General features: G+C 47.7%; 1 protein-coding gene and 1 pseudogene across 1 annotated transcript; one reads left to right on the plus strand and one right to left on the minus strand.

The window, feature by feature from the left end:
• Positions 1-1,033: 1,033 nt before the first annotated feature.
• Positions 1,034-14,259, minus strand: LOC137167542 (zinc finger protein 436-like). The gene is made up of 4 exons (XM_067569757.1): positions 14,101-14,259; positions 8,746-8,918; positions 5,951-6,064; positions 1,034-5,642 (listed from the first exon to the last, which is right to left on the minus strand). The coding sequence occupies exons 2-4, from the start codon at positions 8,882-8,884 to the stop codon at positions 4,306-4,308; spliced, it is 1,590 nt and encodes a 529-aa protein (XP_067425858.1). The 5' UTR covers positions 8,885-8,918; positions 14,101-14,259; the 3' UTR covers positions 1,034-4,305.
• Positions 14,260-18,615: 4,356 nt separating this feature from the next.
• Positions 18,616-20,607, plus strand: part of LOC137167553 (zinc finger protein 585A-like) — a 57,612-nt pseudogene continuing 55,620 nt past the window's right edge.

Raw genomic sequence — 20,607 nt, forward strand, 5'->3', positions numbered from 1 at the left:
ATGTCTGTTTAAAGAATGCAACACATTGCAACACAGACATGTTTTTTGTATCAGCAGATACAGAAAGAAAAAAAGCAATAGAGAAATGCCTTTGGGTCACAGGGTGTTCAGTGCTCAGAGCTTTTAGTTACTTTCAAATTTTCAACTACTTCCTGTTATGAGGATAAATGGCACAAATGAGGTTAAATAGCTATTTCATAATATATACTGTAGTAAATAAGGCATTTCTTGGTATAGTGTAAAGATCTTATAACTGCAAAAATCTATTGAGCTTCCAGTGTTCTTTATACTATCTGTAGGTGTTATAAGAGATATTGTGAAAGAGAATTTAAGGCACAGGGACTGCTGTATTTTGACATGCACATTGTAAGCAAATGCAACTGTTGCTAAGGTTGCCATATAGGTGGTGGTTTCCTTTCACTCTGGCAGCATCTGGGAATGGGGGAAAATCACCATCCTGGTGAAGAGCAGTGCTGAATCTATTCCCATTGTGGTCAACTGCCTTTTTGAATGAGACACTTCTCCCTCTTGGGAACTCACTTCAGGGTAACATCCTCCATATAAGGACTGCCGGAAGAGGTGTACTTACAATTACTCTCCTGGCCTCTCTGTGACAAGTTCCCCCGGAGTACAACCTGAGACGGGAGTACTGTTGTGCCCCCTTAACTCTCCAACCTGGGCTGTCCCTCACAAGGCTCTGCTAGTGACCAGCACAAACCCCTTCAGGTGCTGCTATCACTCAGCACAACAGCATGTGAAGCCCCACACCCAGCTAGATAGCATGAATCCTCCCAGAGCCACCCATGAATCTCACAGAGAAAGGCACCAGCCAATCAACCCAGCCCCCTGCCTTTTGGTCCAAGGTTGCCCTATCCTGCCCTTTTCAGAAGCCTGACCAAGATAAATGTATTACCCAGTTCGCCCTCCCTCAATGTGGAGAAGATACACACCAGCTTTTGTTAACTGAGCTGAGATTTTCCAAACATTTCAACCAACACACACTGTTTTAAGGTAAAATATAAAACAAATTGAATAACTACAGAAAGATGTATTTTAAGTGAGTATAAATGGTACACATAAGAGATCAGAAATACGTACCAAAGCAAACAAAGATAAACATGCAATCTAAATCTTAAACATTTAACACTAGGCCTTGAAGGACAATAGTCCTGTAACACCCTCCTGGGAAGAGACCACCACCTTTGTAGAAGAGATTTTTTAAAATTTACAGCATATACAGAAAAATCTCATAATTTGATACACACTAACAATATACCTATATGGTTAGCATGGTGGGTTTTAGCAGATCATGACTTTTCCTATGATATCTTACACAACACGCTTTGTATGAAATATATCATAATTATATATGAAGGATGAATATGGGTATTACAAGGGTGCTGCTTGGCGATACAGTGTGTCACACCCTCCTCTCAAGGGAGCCTGTGGACAAGGGAAAGGACATGCTGGAAAGGATGCTGGATGTGATGAAGGGGCAAATAGCTCTGCGGAACACCACTGTGATGATATATTCCTGGCCAGTGTGACAGAATGCAGAGCCCCTGGGTACCACTGAGCCCTTTGACCAGCTTGGGCTCCCTCTCACACTGTGCTGCTGTGACAAGCCATAAACCCCTGGCAGGTATTGCACTTACACAGCCCTCCACAGGCAGGGTCCACCCTCAGCTTAGTACAATGAATGCTTTCCAGTCACTCACAAACCAACAATAGAGAAGCTCCAGCTGGCTCCCGACCCCAGGACCATACCATCTTGCTCTGGTCGAAAGCCTGACCACGGAAGTTTATTATCCAGTCCACCTTCCCTCAAAGTGGAAGGAACGTGCACCAGCTTTTGTTACTAAGCAGAGTTTGTCTAAACATTGTAGTCGAAGTTCTACACACTAACAGGATTTGAATTAGCAATGTCTCACCCTTGTTAGCTGGTACAAGCAGTTCCTTTAAGCAGATGGGGTAGCCTTCCCTGCCTGGGACTCCCCTCTGTTGGGATGGTGCTGAATTACTATATAGTATCACAATGAACAAGTTTGGTGAGCCTGAGTGCTAGAGGATTTTGGGAGCAGGGCCTCGTGGCACTCAACTATGGAAAAATCACTGAAAAGGCCAAACTTGCACTTGGCATCAACATATGTCAGAAATGTTTGTCCAGACCCCTTGCTCCAATAACTCTGTAAATTTCCCTGAAGACAAAATCCTAAATCCTGCCATGAAGAAGGACACAGAAATTCCAGCTGCTAAAGAGTTCACCCGGTTTTTAGCTTCTTGATAACCAGTGTGGGGTCATTTTCGCTCTCTGTCTGGCCTAACAGCTCTTGGTATTTATACACAGCTGAACTGCTTCACGAGGACAGAATAGAAACACACATCAGTATATCTTATAGCTGAGTGGCGAGCGCTCTTCTCTGAGAGGAGGCAGATTCCTGTTCTAAACCCTTGGTTTTATTAGGTGGAAAGGGGACTTGAACTGGTCTCTCACATCATGGGTGAGTACCCTTAGCACTGGCCAAAAGTTTATGAGAGAGAATGCACTGCAGTTATTTGTTTGGAGCTAGGTGGCATCTGAAAACATCAACTGGACTGGCCCGATCATTAGAGGATCATGTCACTTCCATAGCTCATGAATTGGAAGCAAAGATATGCACCTATTCCCATGAGAGGGGTGGAACTTTGGACATATCACTCTCATCAGTATGTCACACTGGCTAGCACAGGCGGCTCCCCACATAAGGTGCAGGGATTTGGGAATCACATTCTAACACACCTATCTCTCCCTATTCATTTTATAAGGAGCTTGGCCACATAATTCAGTCTTTGTGGATCCCAGTATTGTTTCTCTGATACGCTAGGTACCCAAAAGTTATGCACTGCAACATACAGTGTAACACCTAAGTCCTTTGGTGGATTCCAGCCTAAAACACTATCCAGGATGAATGAGAAGTCACAGCATATAAGAAAAAGATGGGTTTAGGCATATAACATGGTATTTAAATGAAGCAGCTGAACACAAAACATTCAGATTTTCCCAAGAAGTCATAAAATCAAGTCCAATCATGACTTGGGAATGATATCTCAGCCAGAGTCTGTATGGTTCTGCTCTACGAAGGAGATTTCATTCTCTGCTTTAATAATGTTGAATGTCCCACTACATGGCCACTCCAGCACTGCGTGATCCTCTGAGATTTGTGGGAATAGGTACAGATGCAAAGACTTTTTCCATCCCTAGCCAACACAACTTTTAAGTTCTGTGTTCTCTGTGGATTCTCTTTACTCATTAGATGTATGTCTTTTGCTAAATGGTTTTCCCCACAGTTAGGGCACTCTTCCTCATAGATTCTTTAAGGTTTATTAAGGGCTGAGCTCTCACTGTACTTTTCCCAAATTCAGGGCATTTAAAGGATTTTTTCCCTGTGTGGATTCTATGGTGGGCAACAAAAACTGACCAACTAAGACTTTTTCTACACTTGGGAATTCATAGGGTCTCTCTCACCTTTGGGTTCTCTGATAAAATGTGTGAACACTGACTGAAGCTTTTTATGCTGGCACAGCATCTGTAGGGTTTTCTTCTGTGTGGGTTCTCTGGTGATTAGTGAGGTCTTTACTGAGAGCAAAGCTTTTCCCACAGTCATTGCGGTTTCTCTCCTTTGTGGATTCTTCTATGTCTAACAAGGTCTGAGCTCCAAGTGAAGCTTTTCCCACAATCAGGGAAGTTATAGGGTCTCTTTTGTATGGCAATTTATGGTGGTCAAGGGACATCTATTTAGAACATAGCAATGGACATCAGCAATATCAGGAGAAAAGAGCCAGAGTACCATGGAGAAGCACAGCTAGGAAAGAAACAAATTTTTTTCTGAGGGATTGTATACATTGAGGGACAATATATCCTAAAATTCTCAGTCTTTGAGTGACAATCTACACTCATTGCTATATTTGCTTTCCACAAGCTATGGTTAGTATAATTTTTATGAGTGATATTCCCAAATATTTGGATGCTAATATTTTAACTGTATTGTTAAATGTATTAAATGTGTTAACCTTAATTTGGGATATTACAGATTATGTACTATCTGTATGCATGACTTTTAAACCAAACTCTGTACTTTTGGAGAATGTAAGCATTATACCCAGATGGATAGAAACTCTTTCCTTAACCTGTGCATTAGATAACATTAACATTAGCTTTAGCTTTAATAAAAAAATTTAAATCTGATGTTCAATAAAATATGAGCTCCAATTTAAGCTTTTCGCACAGTCAGAGCAGTTATATGGTTTCTGTCTTGTGTGAATTCTCTAATGTGCAATAAGATCTTCGCGTTCACTGCAGCTTTTCCTGGAGTCAGAGCAGTTAAAGAGTTTCTCTCCTGTGTGGATTGTACGATGACTGTTAAAATGTGAGCGCCGACTGAAGCTTTTCCCACAGTCAAGGCAGTTAAAAGGCTTCTCCCCTGTGTGGATTCTCTGATGTTCAATAAGGTTTGAGCTCAGACTGAAGTTTTTGCCACAGTCAGTGCAATTAAAGGGCTTCTCTCCTGTGTGAATTCTCCTATGTCTAACAAGATCTGAGCTCCGACTGAAACTTTTCCCACAGTCAAGGCAGCTAAAGGGCTTCTCCCCTGTGTGGATTCTCTGATGTTGAATAAGGTTTGAGCTCTGACTGAAGTTTTTGCCACAGTTAGAGCAATTAAAGGGTTTCTCTCCTGTGTGGACTCTCCTATGTCTAACAAGATCTGAGCTCCGACTGAAACTTTTCCCACAGTCAAGGCAGTTAAAGGGTGTCTCTCTTGTATGTAGTATCTGATGAGTCATAAGATAGGAACTCTGTCTGAAGCTTTTCCCACACTCAAAGCAATTAAAGGGCTTCTCCCTTGTGTGGATTCTCTGATGTTCAATAAGGTGTGTGCTCTGTCTGAAGTTTTTGTCACAGTCAGAGCACTTGAAGGGTTTCTCTCCTGTGTGGATTCTCTGATGTTGAATAAGGTATGAGCTCCGACTGAAGTTTTTGCCACAGTCAGAGCACTTGAAGGGTTTCTCTCCTGTGTGGATTCTCTGATGTTGAATAAGGTATGACCTCTGACTGAAGTTTTTGCCACAGTTAGAGCACTTGAAGGGTTTCTCTCCTGTGTGGATTCTCTGATGTTGAATAAGGTATGAGCTCTGACTGAAGTTTTTGCCACAGTTAGAGCACTTGAAGGGTTTCTCTCCTGTGTGGATTCTCCTATGTCTAACAAGCTCTGAGCTCCGACTGAAGCTTTTCCCGCAGTCAGAGCAGTTAAAGGGTTTCTCTCCTGTGTGTATTCTCTGGTGTAAAATAAGGACCGGTCTCCACTGGAAGCTTTTCCCACAGTCACTGCAAATGTAGGGTCCCTCTTGATGGGGGATTCTCTGTTGAACAGTTTCTTTGTTTCTTTTGATCCATGTGCTCCTGTGATTGGATTTTCCCCGTCCCTCCTTTGGATGGTTTCCCTGCTGCCTTTCTGGCCTACACTGACTCTCACAGGTTTCTCCCTGCTCAGGACTCTGGGAAACATGTACTTCAGATCTTCCCAACAACATCCCATGTGGTTCCACTTGCTCAGGATCTTCCTGCTGAAGACTCTCCTCCTTCTCACTCACCTTCCCACCACCTGCTGGGATAGACAGATAATCCCGACAGGAGTTATTCACTGTGCTGTGCAGAAAGGAAACCTCTGAAAGAGGAACAGGAAAAGGGGGAGAATAAACCCAAATAATTGCTCAGGAGGTTGAAATATTAGGAATTGATTTCATCCGCCTACCTCAAAACCCTTCCCCAGAGAAGACCCATCCTTCCTCCATATCCTCTGACTGGAGATGAAGACGGACTGAAGGGTCAGATAGATTTCATGAAAATGCACAAGTGACATCTGCCATGAGGATACGGGAATTGGTTTCTGAGTCAATTTAGCTGATTCCTCACCTGTTTGGGTATCGCTGATGATCTCCCCTTCCTCATAGGTCTGAAGATTTGGGACCCACAGCTCCTCCTCTGACTCCACCCAGGAGAGCACATTAGGTTTGGAAATTGGAAATCCTGCTTGGGGAGCAATTGCAGCTCAGAGCAGAAAGGGGAGAAGGGAATAAAAAGTCCTAGCAAGGAAGAAGAACTGTATATCTGTGTTGCTTGGATTCTGCAGCACAAGGTTTTCTAGGCATAGAGATTCCAGTATTTAGCCTAAATTAGCCCTAAATGATAGAGACCTGGCTTATTATAGAAGCTTCTGTTACTTACCCTGTAAATAACTCTCGCTTCCTTGTTAATAAATCTTTAGGTAGTTTATTATAGGACTGATAATAAGCACCATCTTTGTTGTAATGTCTAAAGTGCAATTGGCCTGGTCCTTTGGGACTGGGATTAACCAGAATATTGCTGTGATTCTTGTGTATGAAAGCACCATAAAGGTAGGCTTACCTGGGTGGCAAGATAGATGGGAGTACCTAAGGGGTCTGTCTGTGACTCCATGTTAAGGCTGTTATAGTGCCTGCGGAGTTAATATTTGATAATCTATGTAAGTGAAATCTAAGGCCATATCAACATGAGAGAGTTTATAGCAGCACAGCTGCATCAGTACAGCTGTGCCGCTATAAGATCTCTCGTTAGCTCTCCTGTGGGCAAAGAGCAGCTCTCTCATCAACATGCTGGTAGATGTCAGCAGAAGAAGCTCTCCCACCAACATAGCGCTGTCCACACCAGCATTTCTGTCAATGTAACTTATGTTGTTCATACCCCTGAATGACAAATTATACCGACAAAAGTGGGAGTGTAGACATAGCTCAAATATAACAGGTTTTCAACCAGGGGTAGGCGTACCCATGGGGGTACTTCAGAGTATTGTAGGGGGTACACAAGAGGTTCGGGGCAACTGCCCCGGGCCCTGCACTTTGGGGGGCCCTGCTCCAGACCCGGTGGGAGGCAGGCAGCGGGAGACTGCGGCCCACCTCCTAGCTGGGAACAGAGGACTAGACTAGGTGAGAGGTGGGTGGCTCTAGCCTGCCTCCCGTCTGTGCGCCGGACTGAGTGGGAGGCCTGCAGTCGTGTGCCAAAGGGGCCAGGCCAGGCCCCCGGGTGCTGGCCTGCAAAGGGGCACCGGGCTGGCCCTTCACGACATGCAGTGGGAGCCTCCTGCACCCCCCACATCCATATGGCGAGTTGTGAAGGACCAGCCCGGTACCGCTCCACAGGCCGGGGGAGAGTCTGTCCTGTCCGAGGCAGCACTGGGCTGCAGGGATGGAGAGGGAGAGCCAGCCGCCATGCGGCAGGTAACTATGGAGGGGAGGCAGCGGAACCTGGCCAGAGTCGGGCACCACCCCCCAGATGCAGGAGGAGGTAAGGGGCATGTTCCCCCTTCCCCCCGCAGGTACAGACCCCCCTCCCTGGGGCAGCTGGGGGGGGGCAGCATCATCTTGTGGAAGCTGGGGACCCCTCCTGCCCTGTGAGGGAGGGGGGCGTGAGGTTTTGGGGGGTGGGAGGGCAAATGCAGGCTAGGCCCCCGGGCGCTGGAGACCCAGGATATGCCACTGGAGCCAGGTGCAATAATTACGAAGGGGTACTTCAGATAAAACCTTGAGACCGTAGGGATACAGTTTCTAAAAACAAGGTTGAAAACCCCCGGTATAACACAACCAATTTGAGGTTCGGGCTCAGAGAGCCACTGCAGGACACTGTGATGGTGATATACTGTACAGAATACTCACAGATCATAGACTCTTTCATAAACCCTCACTCAGACCCGGAACACAGCCCCTCTCACACCACAGACCCATCATTTCAGAGATGTACCACAGCCATAACACCTCCTCCCAATAATTTAGTATACTGACTCAAAAGGTAGTCCTGGAGGCACCAATAGCAGCCAGCCATAGCCCCAGGGCATTGGAGTATTGTGTCCAGTTAGGGCTCCTCACTACAAAAAGGGTGTGGACAAGTTGGAGAGAGTTCAGCTGAGGGCAACAAAAATAATTAGGGGGCTGGAGAGCAAGACTTATGAGAGGCTGAAGGAACTAGGCTTGTTTAGTCTGCAGAAGAGAAGAATGAGGGGGGATTTGATAGCAGCCTTTAACTACCTGAAAGGGAATTCCAGGGAGGATGGAGCTAGGCTATTCTCAGTAGTGGCAGATGACAGAACAAGGAGCAACGGTCTCAAGTTGCAGTGGGGGAGGTCTACGTTGGACATTAGGAAAACATTTTTCACTAGGAGGGTGGTGAAGCACTGGAATGGGTTACCTACGGAGGTGGTGAAATCTTCATCCTTAGAGGTTTTTATGTTGCGTCTTGACAAAACCCTTGCTGGGATGATTTAGCTGAGGTTAGTCCTGCTTTGAGCAGGGGGTTGGACTAGATGACCTCCTGAGGTCCCTTCCAACTCTATGATTCTATGATTGGTCTGTGCCCTTCCTGACTTGTAGAAGAGTCAAGAAAATCCAGGGCCTGTTGCTAACACAGAAGGATGAAGCGGCATACAGGCAATTCGGAGGTGGGGCACATTTGAAAACCCTAGTTAATGGGAAGAATAACAATATCGTTAAGTCCCTGAATCTTCTGTCCAATGGGAGGTGGTGTGAAGGCACAATCTCCCATACACAGGAGCTGGGGATTATTGGGGCTGACCCCCCTGAAATCTGGGGGACCAATAAAAAATCCTGCACAGAATCCGATTCAGAAGATTCAGAGCCCACACAGCTTCTCATACTCGAGGGGGAGGCAGGAATCCTTACCCAGCGAGGTCAGTGTCTCAAAATTCTCCAGCATGATGTCCCTGTAGAGAACTCTCTGAGCCGAGTGCAGCAGAGCCCATTCCCCCTCGGTGAAATACACAGCCACCTCCTCAAAAGTTACCAGCTCCTCTGCAACCATATCTTTGTCCTGTTTCTTCAGGGGATGGGATGACCTGGATCAAAAGATCAATGTTACTCTAGAGCCTGTCAGGGTGAGAAGGGCGACTGGGGAGGCTTCAGTAATGGCTTGGTCCATTTCACACCAAATCCACATTCAGTTCCTCAGTAAGTGCTGGAGTTTCAAAGATACTGAGCCTGCAACGCTAGCACTCCAGCACTGCTGATCATCAGGCCACTTATGCAGCTGCCTGTACATGCATTTAGGGGTCTATATTTAGCATCCTCTGTTGATAGATTCTGGCCCCGCATCACTTTATTCATAGCATGCACCCTTCCACAAGGAGTAAGCCTACAATAACCCTCTCAATAACAGAGATTAAGTGAAGTTAATGGGACCAAGCAGACACTTAATATTAAACGTGTGTGCCATTTTCAGGATGAGAACCTAAAATTCATAGATTCATGGAATTTAAGGCCAGTAAAGATCATTAAATCAATTAGTCTTACTTCCTGTATGTTAATTTAATCCCCCTGTACTGAGCCCAGTTCCCTGTAAATGCCTAAAACATGTTTTCCAGAAAGTAATTCAGTGCTGATTTGGAGACATCAAGCGATGGAGAATCCACCACTTCTCTTGGTAATTTGTTCCAGTAGTTAATCACCTTCAGCATTAAAATGTATGCCTACTTTCCAATTTGAATTCGTCTGTCTTTGGCTTTCAGCTATTGGTTCACCTTAGACCTTTCTCCACCAGATTAAAGAGGCCATTATTTCCCCCCTCCGACCCGAGAAGATACTTATACCTCTTAGTCTTTGAACATATTTATTTTATATGACAAACAAAACAAGTTGAGTTCTTTAAGACTCTTACGATAAGGATTTTTCTCCAGCACTTGAACCATATTTGTGGCTGTTTTTTCCACTCTCTCCAAATCTACATCAAAACAGATTTTTACCATATTACAGACAAGATCATGTCAAACATAAGAAGTACTTCTCTATCAAATGTAAAATTTCTAGTCCAAATTTTTAAGGAACCAGCACTGATAAAACACACACTTTATTGAAAGGGTATACATGTAATTTCCTCTTTCCCAAGATCCCTTCCCAAAAACAGGGTAAGTGGTTTTTCATGAAGCTTTAAAAAATAAATTCACACAGGACAGAAACTGTCTACCCTAAAGAGGACCATAGTAGTTACTAGACTTGATCAGTCCCATGGTCCATCTAGTAATTTCGAGCACTTTATGAGCAACCAAAAAGATCCTTTTAGGCTGAAATCGTGCCGCCAACACTAACTGTAGTTGTCACTATGTGCTCCCATGACAATGAAAGTGCAAAATCAAAGGAGCTGCTCTGGGGAATTCCTATGACATTGACATGAGTAAAGCACATTCCTCAGCAGCATGGGGCCTAGACAGAGGCAGGAATTGGATTTTCCTCTCTCTGCTCCTCACCTTTTTCCCAGGAAAGTCAGTCTGCCACTGGATGCTGCATCTAATGGATCTGGGCAGGTTTGGGAGCCTGGAACCTCCCTCCCCATTTATTGCTCCTGCTGCCACGTTCAGTCTCTCTCCCTCCTGCTCTGCCCTCCCCGACTGGGAAGCAGACCACAATGGAACCAACAGCACTAGCTTCTAACCCAAAAAGTTCAACCCTGATATGTTGAGCAGCAAGAAGGAGCCAGAACAATTTCCTCTCTCTTTGCAGTAAGTAGAGCAATCTGGCATTACTGTGTTAACCCCACAGCTGCTGGACACGGGCCAGAACCATCGAATTATAGAAACGTAGGCTTGGAAGAGTCCTCAGAGGTCATCTAGTCCAGCCCCCAGTGCGGAGGCAGGACCAATTAAACCCACACCATCCCTGACAGGTATCTATCCAACCTCTTCTGAAAAACCTCCAGTGATGGGGATTCCACAACCTCCCTTGGGAACCTGTTCCAAAACTCAACTAGCCTTAGAGTTGGACAGTTTTTCCCCAGTATCCAATTTAAATTTTCCTTGCTGCAGATTAAACTCATTACTCCTTGTTCTACCTTCTGTAATCAATTGTTTTCCACATCCACAGTTCTCTTTATAACAGGCCTTAACACACTGAAGACTGTTACCAGGTCCCCCCCTACCGCTCAGTCTTTTTTTCTCAAGACTAAACATGCCAGTTCTTTTAATCTTTCCTCATAGGTCCGAGTTTCTAGACCTTTTATCATTTTCTTGCTCTCCTCTGGACTAACTCCAATTTGTCCATATTTTTCTTAAAGCATGGCGCACAGTGCTGGATAAGTACTCCATTTTAGCCCTCAACAGTGCTCGACAGAGTGGAACAATTACCTTCCTTGTCCTACATACAATAATCCTGTTAATCCATCTCAGAATTACAGTAGCCTTCAAAACAATATCACACTGTTGATTCATATTCACTCTGTGATCCAATATAACTCCAGATCCTTTTCAGTAATGCTATTACCTAGCCAGCTATTCCCCATTTTGTAGCTCTGCATTTAATTTCTTCCTAAGTGTAGTACTTTGCACATATCTTTATTTAATCTCATCCTGTTGATTTCAGGCCAATTCTCTAATCTGTCATGGACATTTTGAATTCTAATCTTGTCCTCCAAAGTGCTCGCAACCCCACCCACGCTGGTGTCATCCACAAATTTTATAAGCACATTCTCCACTCCTTTACACAAGGCACTAAAGAAAATATTGAATAGTACCAAACCCAGGGTAGAGTCTAGCAAGACTTCACCAAATGTATCTTCCCAGTTTGTCAGCAAACTGTTGAACAGTACACACCGAGTACAGTGTTTCAACCAGTAATACGAACACCTTATAGTAATTTCATCTAGACCACATTTCCCTACTTCATTTATGAGAATGTCATGGGGGATTTTAAAAGCACAACTAAAATCAAGATATCACATCTACTGCTTCTGCCCTTTCCAGTAGGCCAATAACTCTGTGAAAGAAGGAACATAGGGGTTCTTTGTAATGATTTGTTCTTGACAGGCCATGCTGGCTATTACTTATAATCCTATTATTCTCTAAAGCTTACAAATTGATTTTTAAATAATTTGTTCCAGTGTCTTTCCAGGTATTGAAGTTAAGCAGATAGATCTATAATTGCCTGGGTCTCTTTTGTTCCCCTTTTTAAAAAACCGATGTTGTATTTTCTGTTCTCCAGTCCTCTTTGACCTGACCTGTTCTCCTTGAGATCTCAAAGATAATTACTAAGGCTGGTGTAGACAGAGACCTTACAGCGGGGCAGCTGTATCGCTACAGCAGCGCCACCGCAAGGTCTCCCGTGTAGCCGCTCTGTGCTGACGGGAGAGAGCTCTCCCAACAGCCTAATTAAACCACCCCCAATGAGCTGTGGTAGCTATATGGTGTAGATAGCATTTCCCGCTGACATAGCACCGTCCACACCAGTGCCCCTAGGTGGAGCCCATCCTTCCTGTATGGGGTCTTCCTTTCTCAAAATGTTCCCCAACTCCTAAAAAACCTAAAACCCTCCTTCCTATACTCTTGTTTCATCCACACATTGAGAACCTGCAGTTCTGCCTATCTAACTGGCCCGGCATGTCGAACTGAAGCATTTCAGAGAATGCTACCATCAAGATCCTGGACTTTAATCTCTTTCTCAGCAGCCTAAATTTGGTTTCCAGGACACCTCTCCCCTATCCTTCCCTATGTCACTGGTACCTATATGTTCCATAACCACCAGCTCCTCCCCAACACTGCACAGAAGCCTGCCTAGATGTCTCAAGAGACTCACATCCGCTGGCAATTCACCATGAAGTTCTCCCTGTCATCACAAACCCATATATTTTATATTTCTGATTATTTTAATCTCCCACTAGCATTACTTCCAGAGGGGTACTTTTGGCCCCTCTGTCCTTCGGGTCCTATCCTCCCACCCATCTGCCCCATGATCTCTACCCCACCCATCTGCTTCCCCTGTTCTAGTGCCCCCACCCCACTTTTCCCCACATTGGGTCCTGAACCCCACCCCATCTGTCTCATGTGCCCTTGTTTCTCCCCGAGTCCTGATCCCTTTTCCCACACATATCTATTCTCCAGTCCCCCTGTATTATCTTCCCGATTGTTCCACCCATGTATTGCATGGCATCCCCTCCCCCTCAGCTTTATGGCTGGGACCCTGTCTAGCCTAATGCAGCTCTCTGCACCCTAGAGTACCCTTGGATTGACACCCAGAGGGGCTCACTCAGGATGGGGGTGGGGGGGTCCAGAATCTAGCTGGGTGGGCAGATGGATCCTCACACTGAGTCCCAGCACAAGATTCTACCCCCAAAAAATCACCATGGGGCTTGGGCTACCAGCTGCTTGGGGTCAGGGACCCCAGTAGACTCCTTCCAGAAAAGCCTGTAGCTATATTTGCTGCTCTGTCACCATGAAAAGGAGAACAGACTTGGGGAGTCAGGAAGCCAGAAGGGTCACTCCTGTCTTTATGGGACATCCCCTTTGAAACAGGAGTGCTGTTGTTGTAAAGGAGTCGCTTCGGTCCTATACACTTTTACATCAGATCCCAAGTGCAGGGGCGGGAGGGGTGTCACCTATCCTTGGGCCCCACCAAAAGTTTACAACCCAGTGCCTACAGAGACTGCTGTGGGGCTGGCTGGGCTGGGCCCCTACTCCCGGTCAGCAACGCCCCCTCTTCCTGCCTGCTGCATAGGCAGCAGCATGGAGCAAGCCAGGCCCCGTGGCCTGCCCAGGGACAGACACCCATCCAGCCCCCCCTACACCTCAGGATAGGATTGGCCACCATGTCCCCACCGCCTCTCACCAGGCTGGGACCAAGCAGCCGCGGCCTAAGCAGGGATGTGGACACAACCTTGCCCCCATCACACAATCCCTGACACCATGGCCGTGCTGCGCAAGCCACCAAAGGTGTTTGAAGGATCATCCCGTTAGGCCGCGGCATCGGTGAGAAACCCTCGTTCCATCGCCGCCCTGCAGCGCGTGACCCTTTCAGGCTGCTCTGCTCAGCCTGCAGCTGCCCTCCCCCGGGGCAGCACTTACTGCGGGGCGTTCGCGCTCCCGGGGCAGGATCGGTCCCTGCAGGCGCTAAGGGGTCAGAGCCTGGCTGTGTCCGTGCGTGGGGGCAGCAGCTCCGGGACCCGCAGACCCAGGAGCAGAGATGGGGCGAGGAGGGGCCGTTTGGGCAGAGTCACTTTCCTGCCCGGCCCCGGCACTTTCCCCGGGTCTCTCCCCTCACCTGCAGTCTGCGGCTCGGGTGCTGGTGTCGGCAGAGCCCGGGGCTGCCCCAGGGGCTGGTTCCAGCCAGCGGAGAAAGTCCCCCCGGGCTGGGCACAGAGGGGCGCTAGTGAAGGGCGCTCCCTGCGCAGACCCTGCTGGGGAGCAGCAGAAGCTGCTCAGCCCGAACCCCGCAATCACAATGGAGTCCGGAGCCACACGCCACTCCTCCAGCTATACGGAGGAGGCGGCAGCGTCTGACCCAGGAAGTTCAGCCCCCGCCCCGATTTGCTGAAGCCGCTGCCCTCCCTCTGCCCTTGCTACCATCAGAACCTGCTTCCTGGGGGGGAGGATCAGAAAGGGGAGGGTGAAATCAGAAGGGCGGGATGGATAGGGGGCAGGGGCAGCAGGAGAGAGGCAGACAGGTAACATCAGGGACAGGGTGCAGAAGCTGGGACTGGTTAGGAAAGAAGGAGGAGAAGCTCTTACCACTCGCGTCCCAAGACTAGCATTAAAGTCACAGTGTCGCCTAATACCTAAACAGGGCAGCTCTTCTCTACCTGAAATGATGTACTGAGCTGCTGCTACAGGAGACTGGATTCAGTGAAATATTTCACACACACCTGAACAATTCAGAACTTTCATATGTGTTTTTGGTGTTTGAAAGAATTCTGTCTCAGTTGATGTCGATGTAACATGCAGATGCATACATAGCCTCCTAGCATTTCATGGAGTTGAGCTAGGTGCTTTTCTGATGGCCTGAACTGGAGTACTTGTAAATGTGGTTTCCATCCTTTTCCTTGTTTGTTTTACAAAGTTATTTATTACTCTTACTGTTCTTAGCACGCTTAATCGTTTGTCTGGGTTAACATTTTGGAAAGGGATGTCATTTTGCTATGTTGTTTTAACAGTTATTAACAAAATAAACAATAGCATTATTAACATCAATCAATTACATTTGTTAGTCTTTAAAGTGCTACAGAACTCTCGTTCTTTTTGCAATAATAGTATTAATATTAATTGATACTAGTAGCTTAAGTAAGCACATCTCAAAGGCGTCAATAGTACAAAGGGTCTACCTTCAATCAAACGTCGGGTGACCGGAAGGCCCACCTTATCCGCCCTTCGATCAACGGTCCCGTGACCGGAAGTCCCGCTTTACCCGCCTCTGTCACTGGAAGTCCCACCCCATCCGGTCACCTGACATCCGGGCCCTCCTCGGTTTATGACTTCCTGGTCAAGATGGGCACCTGCCCAGAAGCGGGTGGTGCAACCGCCCTCCGAGAACGCCCCCTGCCCGCTCCCCATAATTGGGAGAGGATTTCGCCCCGGGGGACCACCCCGAGAACGGGATTGGACCCCAGATGGGCACCTGACTGGAAGCAGTCCGTGCAATCCCTCCGAGAATGCCCCCCACCCGCTCCCCACCAATGGGAGAGGGTTTCGCCCCAGGGGGCCACCCCGAGAGCGGGATTGGACCCCAGATGGTCACATGACTGGAAGTGGTCAGTGCAACCCCTCCGCCAATCGGCAGATGCTTCACGCCAACAGCTTGGATTGGCCCAGCAAGCGTTTTTGAATTTGTACCAAGAGCTGGGATTGGCACAGCGAGGGTATGGGGAGGAGCGGGACACCCCCATCCCCCAAGCGGAGCAGGCTTAGGCCGTCCCAGAAGGGAAAGGTGCACCAATGGGGATGTGCAGGCGGCGGCAGCGCAGCCCCCCCGGAAGTTTTGGGGCCTTTAAAGCATCTCATTTTCGAGACCGCGTGGTTCACAGCTGTGGAAAACCGCTGAGAGGGGAACATGGATGCATTCACCACCCCTGTGAGGCCTTTGAAATTTGTTTTGGCTCCTCAGTTCTTGGCTCCCAAGCATAGAAAGTGCTACATTAGCGACAGTTCCGAGGCGGACGTCCCTTTGGCCCAGCCTTTGTTCGACACGCCGGAACCCGACGAGCCTGACGGCCTCACGCTGTCCATGCCCGTGGAGGAAGGCGGCTCGCAGGAGTCACCGGTGGGACAGGCCGAAGGAAGAGATGCGGCGCAGGTAAAGGAACAAGCATGATTCCAAAATCAGAATAGAAGACGTACAAACTGAAACCTCAACTTCGGGGAAAGGCGGGACTTCCGGTCACGGGACCGTTGATCGAAGGGCGGATAAGGTGGGCCCTCCAGTCACGTGACGTTTGATTGAAGGTAGGCCCCTTGTACTACTGAGAAATATTCCGTAACATCAGATGTATTCTATACACAAACACAAGAAGCCTGGGACACAAGCAGGAGGAATTGGAAATCCTGGCACAGTCAAGGAACTATGATGTGATTGGAATACCTGAGGCTTAGTGGAGCACTGTCATGAATGGGTATAAACTGTTCAGGAATGATGGGCAGGAGAAAAAAGGTGGAGGAGCTGCACTGTATGTAAGAGACAAGTCTGATTGCTCAGAGCTTCAGTATGAGAGTTGAGAGTCTCTGGGCTAGGTTTAGAGGCAAGAGCAACAAGGATGGTGTCATGGTAGGCATCTGTTATAGACCACCAGTCCAGGAGGATTAGATAAATGAGGCTTTCTTCAGACAACTAACAAAGGGTTCCATATCACAGGCCCTGGTTCTCATGGGGGACTTCAAGCACCTTGACATCTGCTGGGAGAGCAATACAGTAGTGCACAGACAATCTAGGAAGTTTTTGGAGACTGTTGTGGACAACTTCCTGGCGCAACTACTGGAGGAACCAACTAGGGTTTGTGCTGCTCTTGACCTGCTGCTCATGAACAGGGAAGAATTGGTAGGTGAAGTAGAAGTGGGTGGCAACCTAGACAGCAGGGACCATGAGATGGTCGAGTTCAGGATCCTGACAAAAGGAAGAATGCAGAACACCAGAATATGGATCATGGACTTCAGAAAAGCAGACTTTGACTCCCTCAAGGAGATGATGGGCAGGCTTGCGTGGGAGGCTAATATGAGGGGGAAAGGAGTGCAAGAGAGCAGGCTATATTTTAAAGAAACCTTGTTGAGGGTGCAGGAACAAACCATCCCAATGTGCAGAAAGTATAGCAAATAGGCAGGTGACCAGCTTGGCTTAACAGAGAAATCTTCAGTGAGCTTAAACATGAAAAGGAAGCTTACAAGAAGTGGAAGCTTGGTCAGATGACATGGGAGGAGTATAAAAATACTGCTCGAGCATGCAGGAGTGAAATCAGGAAGGCTAAAGCACAACTGGAGTTGCAGCTAGCAAGGGACATGATGGGGTAACAAGAAGGGCTTCTACAGGTATGTTAACAACAAGAATACGGTCAGGGGAAGTGTAGGCCCCTTACTGAATGGTGGAGGCAACCTAGTGACAGATGATGTGGAAAAAACTGACCTACTCAATGCTTATTTTGCCTCTGTCTTCACAGACAAGGTCAGCTCCCAGACAACTGCACTGGGCAGCACAGAATGGGGAGGAGGTGAGTGGCCCTCAGTGGTGAAAGAACAGGTTCTGGACTATTTAGAAAGGCTGGACATGCACAAGTCCATGGGGACGGATGCAATGCATCCGAGGGTGCTGAGGGAATTGGCTGATGTGATTGCAGAGCCATTGGCCATTATCTTTGAAAATTAATGGTGATTGGGAGAGGTCCCGGATTATTGGAAAAAGGCAAATCTAGTGCCCATCTTCAAAAAAGGGAAAAAGGAGGATCCAGGGAACCACAAACCAGTGAGTCTCACCTCAGTCCTTGGAAAAATCATCGAGCAGGTGGGTCCTCAAGAAATCCATTCTGAAGCACTTTGAAGAGAGGAAGGTGATCGGGAACAGTCCTCATGGCTTCACTAAGGGGAAATCATGCCTGACCAGCCTGATTGCCTTCTGTGATGAGATGAATGGCTGTGTGGTATGGTCTCCCACAGTATTCTTGCCAGCAAGTTACAAAAATATGGGTTGGATGAATTGATTATAAAGTGGATAGAAAGCTGGCTAGATCATCAGGCTCAACAGGTGATGATCAATGGCTCCATGTCTAATTGTCCGGTAACAAGCGGAGTGCCCCAGGGGTTGGTGCTGGGGCCAGTTTTGTTCAACATCTTCATTAATGATCTGGGGGATGAAATGGATTGAACCCTCGGCAAGTTTGCAGATGACACTAAGCTGGGGGGAGGGGTAGATACGCTGGAGGGTAGGGATAGGATACAGAGTGACCTAGACAAATTGTAGGATTGGACCAAAAAAAATCTGATGTGGTTCAACAAGGAGAAGCAGGAGTTTTGCAGAAAAGGTCCTAGGGGTTAGAGTGGACAAGAAGCTGGATATGACTCAACAGTGTGCTCTTATTGCCAAAATGGCTAATGGCATGTTGGGCTGCATTAGTAGGAGCACTGTGATAGCAAAACCCCTATCTCAGTTCCCTGGCCTGTGACCCATTCTACTTGAGGGAGCATCTACAGATCATGATTATATTAACCCTTGGCTTCCCCACCTCTCACCAGCTGCGGGTGAGGAGCCAATGGGGAGGGAAAGGTACATTCACAAGGTGTAGGAACTGTTGCTGGTGGGAATACAAAATAACTTACTCCAGGGCTGATGAGCATCAGGTCCCAGGGACATCCGTAGTTGTGGATGGCAATAAGAGACACGCTCCCTGGGATTCTGTGTCGATTTTTTTTTTTTTTTTGCTCTGGAAGTTCTTGTTATTTTCAGGAAGGAGCGAGGGCCTCTGATGAGTGTCTTGCAGATGAGGGATGATGCCAGCCTCCTCTGCTGGTTGCTAAGGGAGGGGAAGTGGCTCTCGTTCTTGCTGCTCAGCAGCAGATTTGTCGGGGGTTGAACTTCCTGTGTCAGAGCCTGGCTGCTGCTGCCTCCGTTGAGCCGGGAGCCCACCTGCCCCTGGCCCTGAGCAGTAGCTGCTGCTCCCCAGCGGGGTCTGTGCGGGGAGAGACCTTCGCTAGCGCCCCTCTGTGCCCAGCCCGGGGGGACTTTCTCCGCTGGCTGGAACCAGCCCCTGGGGCAGCCCCGGGCTCTGCAGACACCAGCTCCCGAGCCGCAGACTGCCGCAGGTGAGGGGAGAGACCCGGGGAAAGTGCCGGGGCCGGGCAGGAAAGTGACTCTGTGCCCACAGCCCCTCCTCGCCCCATCTCTGCCCCTGGGTGTCTGCGGGTCCCGGAGCTGCTGCCCCCACGCACGGACACAGCCAGGCTCTGACCCCTTAGCGCCTGCAGGGGCCGATCCATTCCCGGGAGAGCGAACGGGCCAGGACCGAGTCTCCCAGCTGAAGGGAGGGGAGGGCGGGGAGGAGAGAGGCTGGAAGGGGCAGCAGGAGCAATAAGTGGGGAGGGAGGTTCCAGTCCTCCACCCGTGCACCAGCTCCATTTCCTGCAGCATCCCGGGGCAGACTGACTTTCCGGGGACCTGGTGAAGAGCTGGGAGAGGAAAAGCCAATTCCTGACTCTGCCTAGTCCCGGCACTGCTAGGGGAATGTGCTGACCTGTGGACAGTGTCGGGGGATCTCCCAGAGCAGCTACTTTAATGGTGCTCTTTCATTACAGCTGGAGCACGCAGTGACAGTCTTGGCTGCACAGTTTCAGTCTGAAGGGACCTTTTCCTTTGCTTTTAACATGCTCGTGTTTATCTTGAGGGATTAGACAGTGGAGAGACAAGCTGGGTGAGATAATACCCTTATTGGACCAAGTTCTGTTGGTGAGAAAGACAAGCTTTCCAGCTACAGGGAGCTCTTCTTCTGGTCACAGCTCTGGGTAGTTTGAACACTTGTGTCTCTCACCAACAGAAGTGGGTCCAATAAAAGATATGACCTCACTCACCTTGTCTGTCTAATGTCCTGGGACCAACATGGCTACAGTAATACTGAAATCTTTAGGGTAGACAGTCTCTGTGACTCTGGGTGAATTTATTTTTTAAAGTTTGATGAAAAACAACTTAGTCTGTTTTTTAGAAGGGGCTGGGGAAAAGAGAGTTACAATTTCACTATTTTTTTTAAAATCACTTCTCATGCCTTAAGAATTTGGACTAGAAATTTTACATTTGGCAGAGAAGGGATTTCTAAGTCAGGCATGCTTCTCTCTGTAGTCTGATAAAAATCTGTTTTGATGTGGATTTGGATAGAGTGTAGAAAAGAGCCACAGATATAAGTGCTGGAGGAAAATCATTACAGTGAGATATAAAGAGCTCCGTCTGTTTAGTCTATCTCTGAAAATGAATATGTTGAAAGACTGAAAGGTGTCTTGATTACATTGTATAACTACCATCATGAAGAGAAAATGTGTACCAAAGGGCTCTTTAGTCTTGAAGATAAAATATGAATATGAAGTAGTAGCTAGAAGCTGAAGCCAGAGGTATTCAGATCATAGAAGATTAGGGTTGGAAGGGATCTCGGGAGGTCAGATAGTCCAACCCCCCCCCTGCTCAAAGCAGGACCAACCCCAACTAAACCATCCCAGCCAGGGCTTTGTCAAGCTGGGCTTTAAAAACCTCTAAGGATGGAAATTCCACCACTTTCCTAGGTAACCTATTCCAGTGGTTCACCACCCTCCTAGT

The sequence above is a fragment of the Emydura macquarii genome, unplaced genomic scaffold (assembly GCF_026122565.2).
Source record: "Emydura macquarii macquarii isolate MOO-44397 ecotype Brisbane River unplaced genomic scaffold, CSIRO-AGI_Emac_v2 contig_2935, whole genome shotgun sequence".
Lineage (NCBI taxonomy): Eukaryota > Metazoa > Chordata > Testudines > Chelidae > Emydura > Emydura macquarii.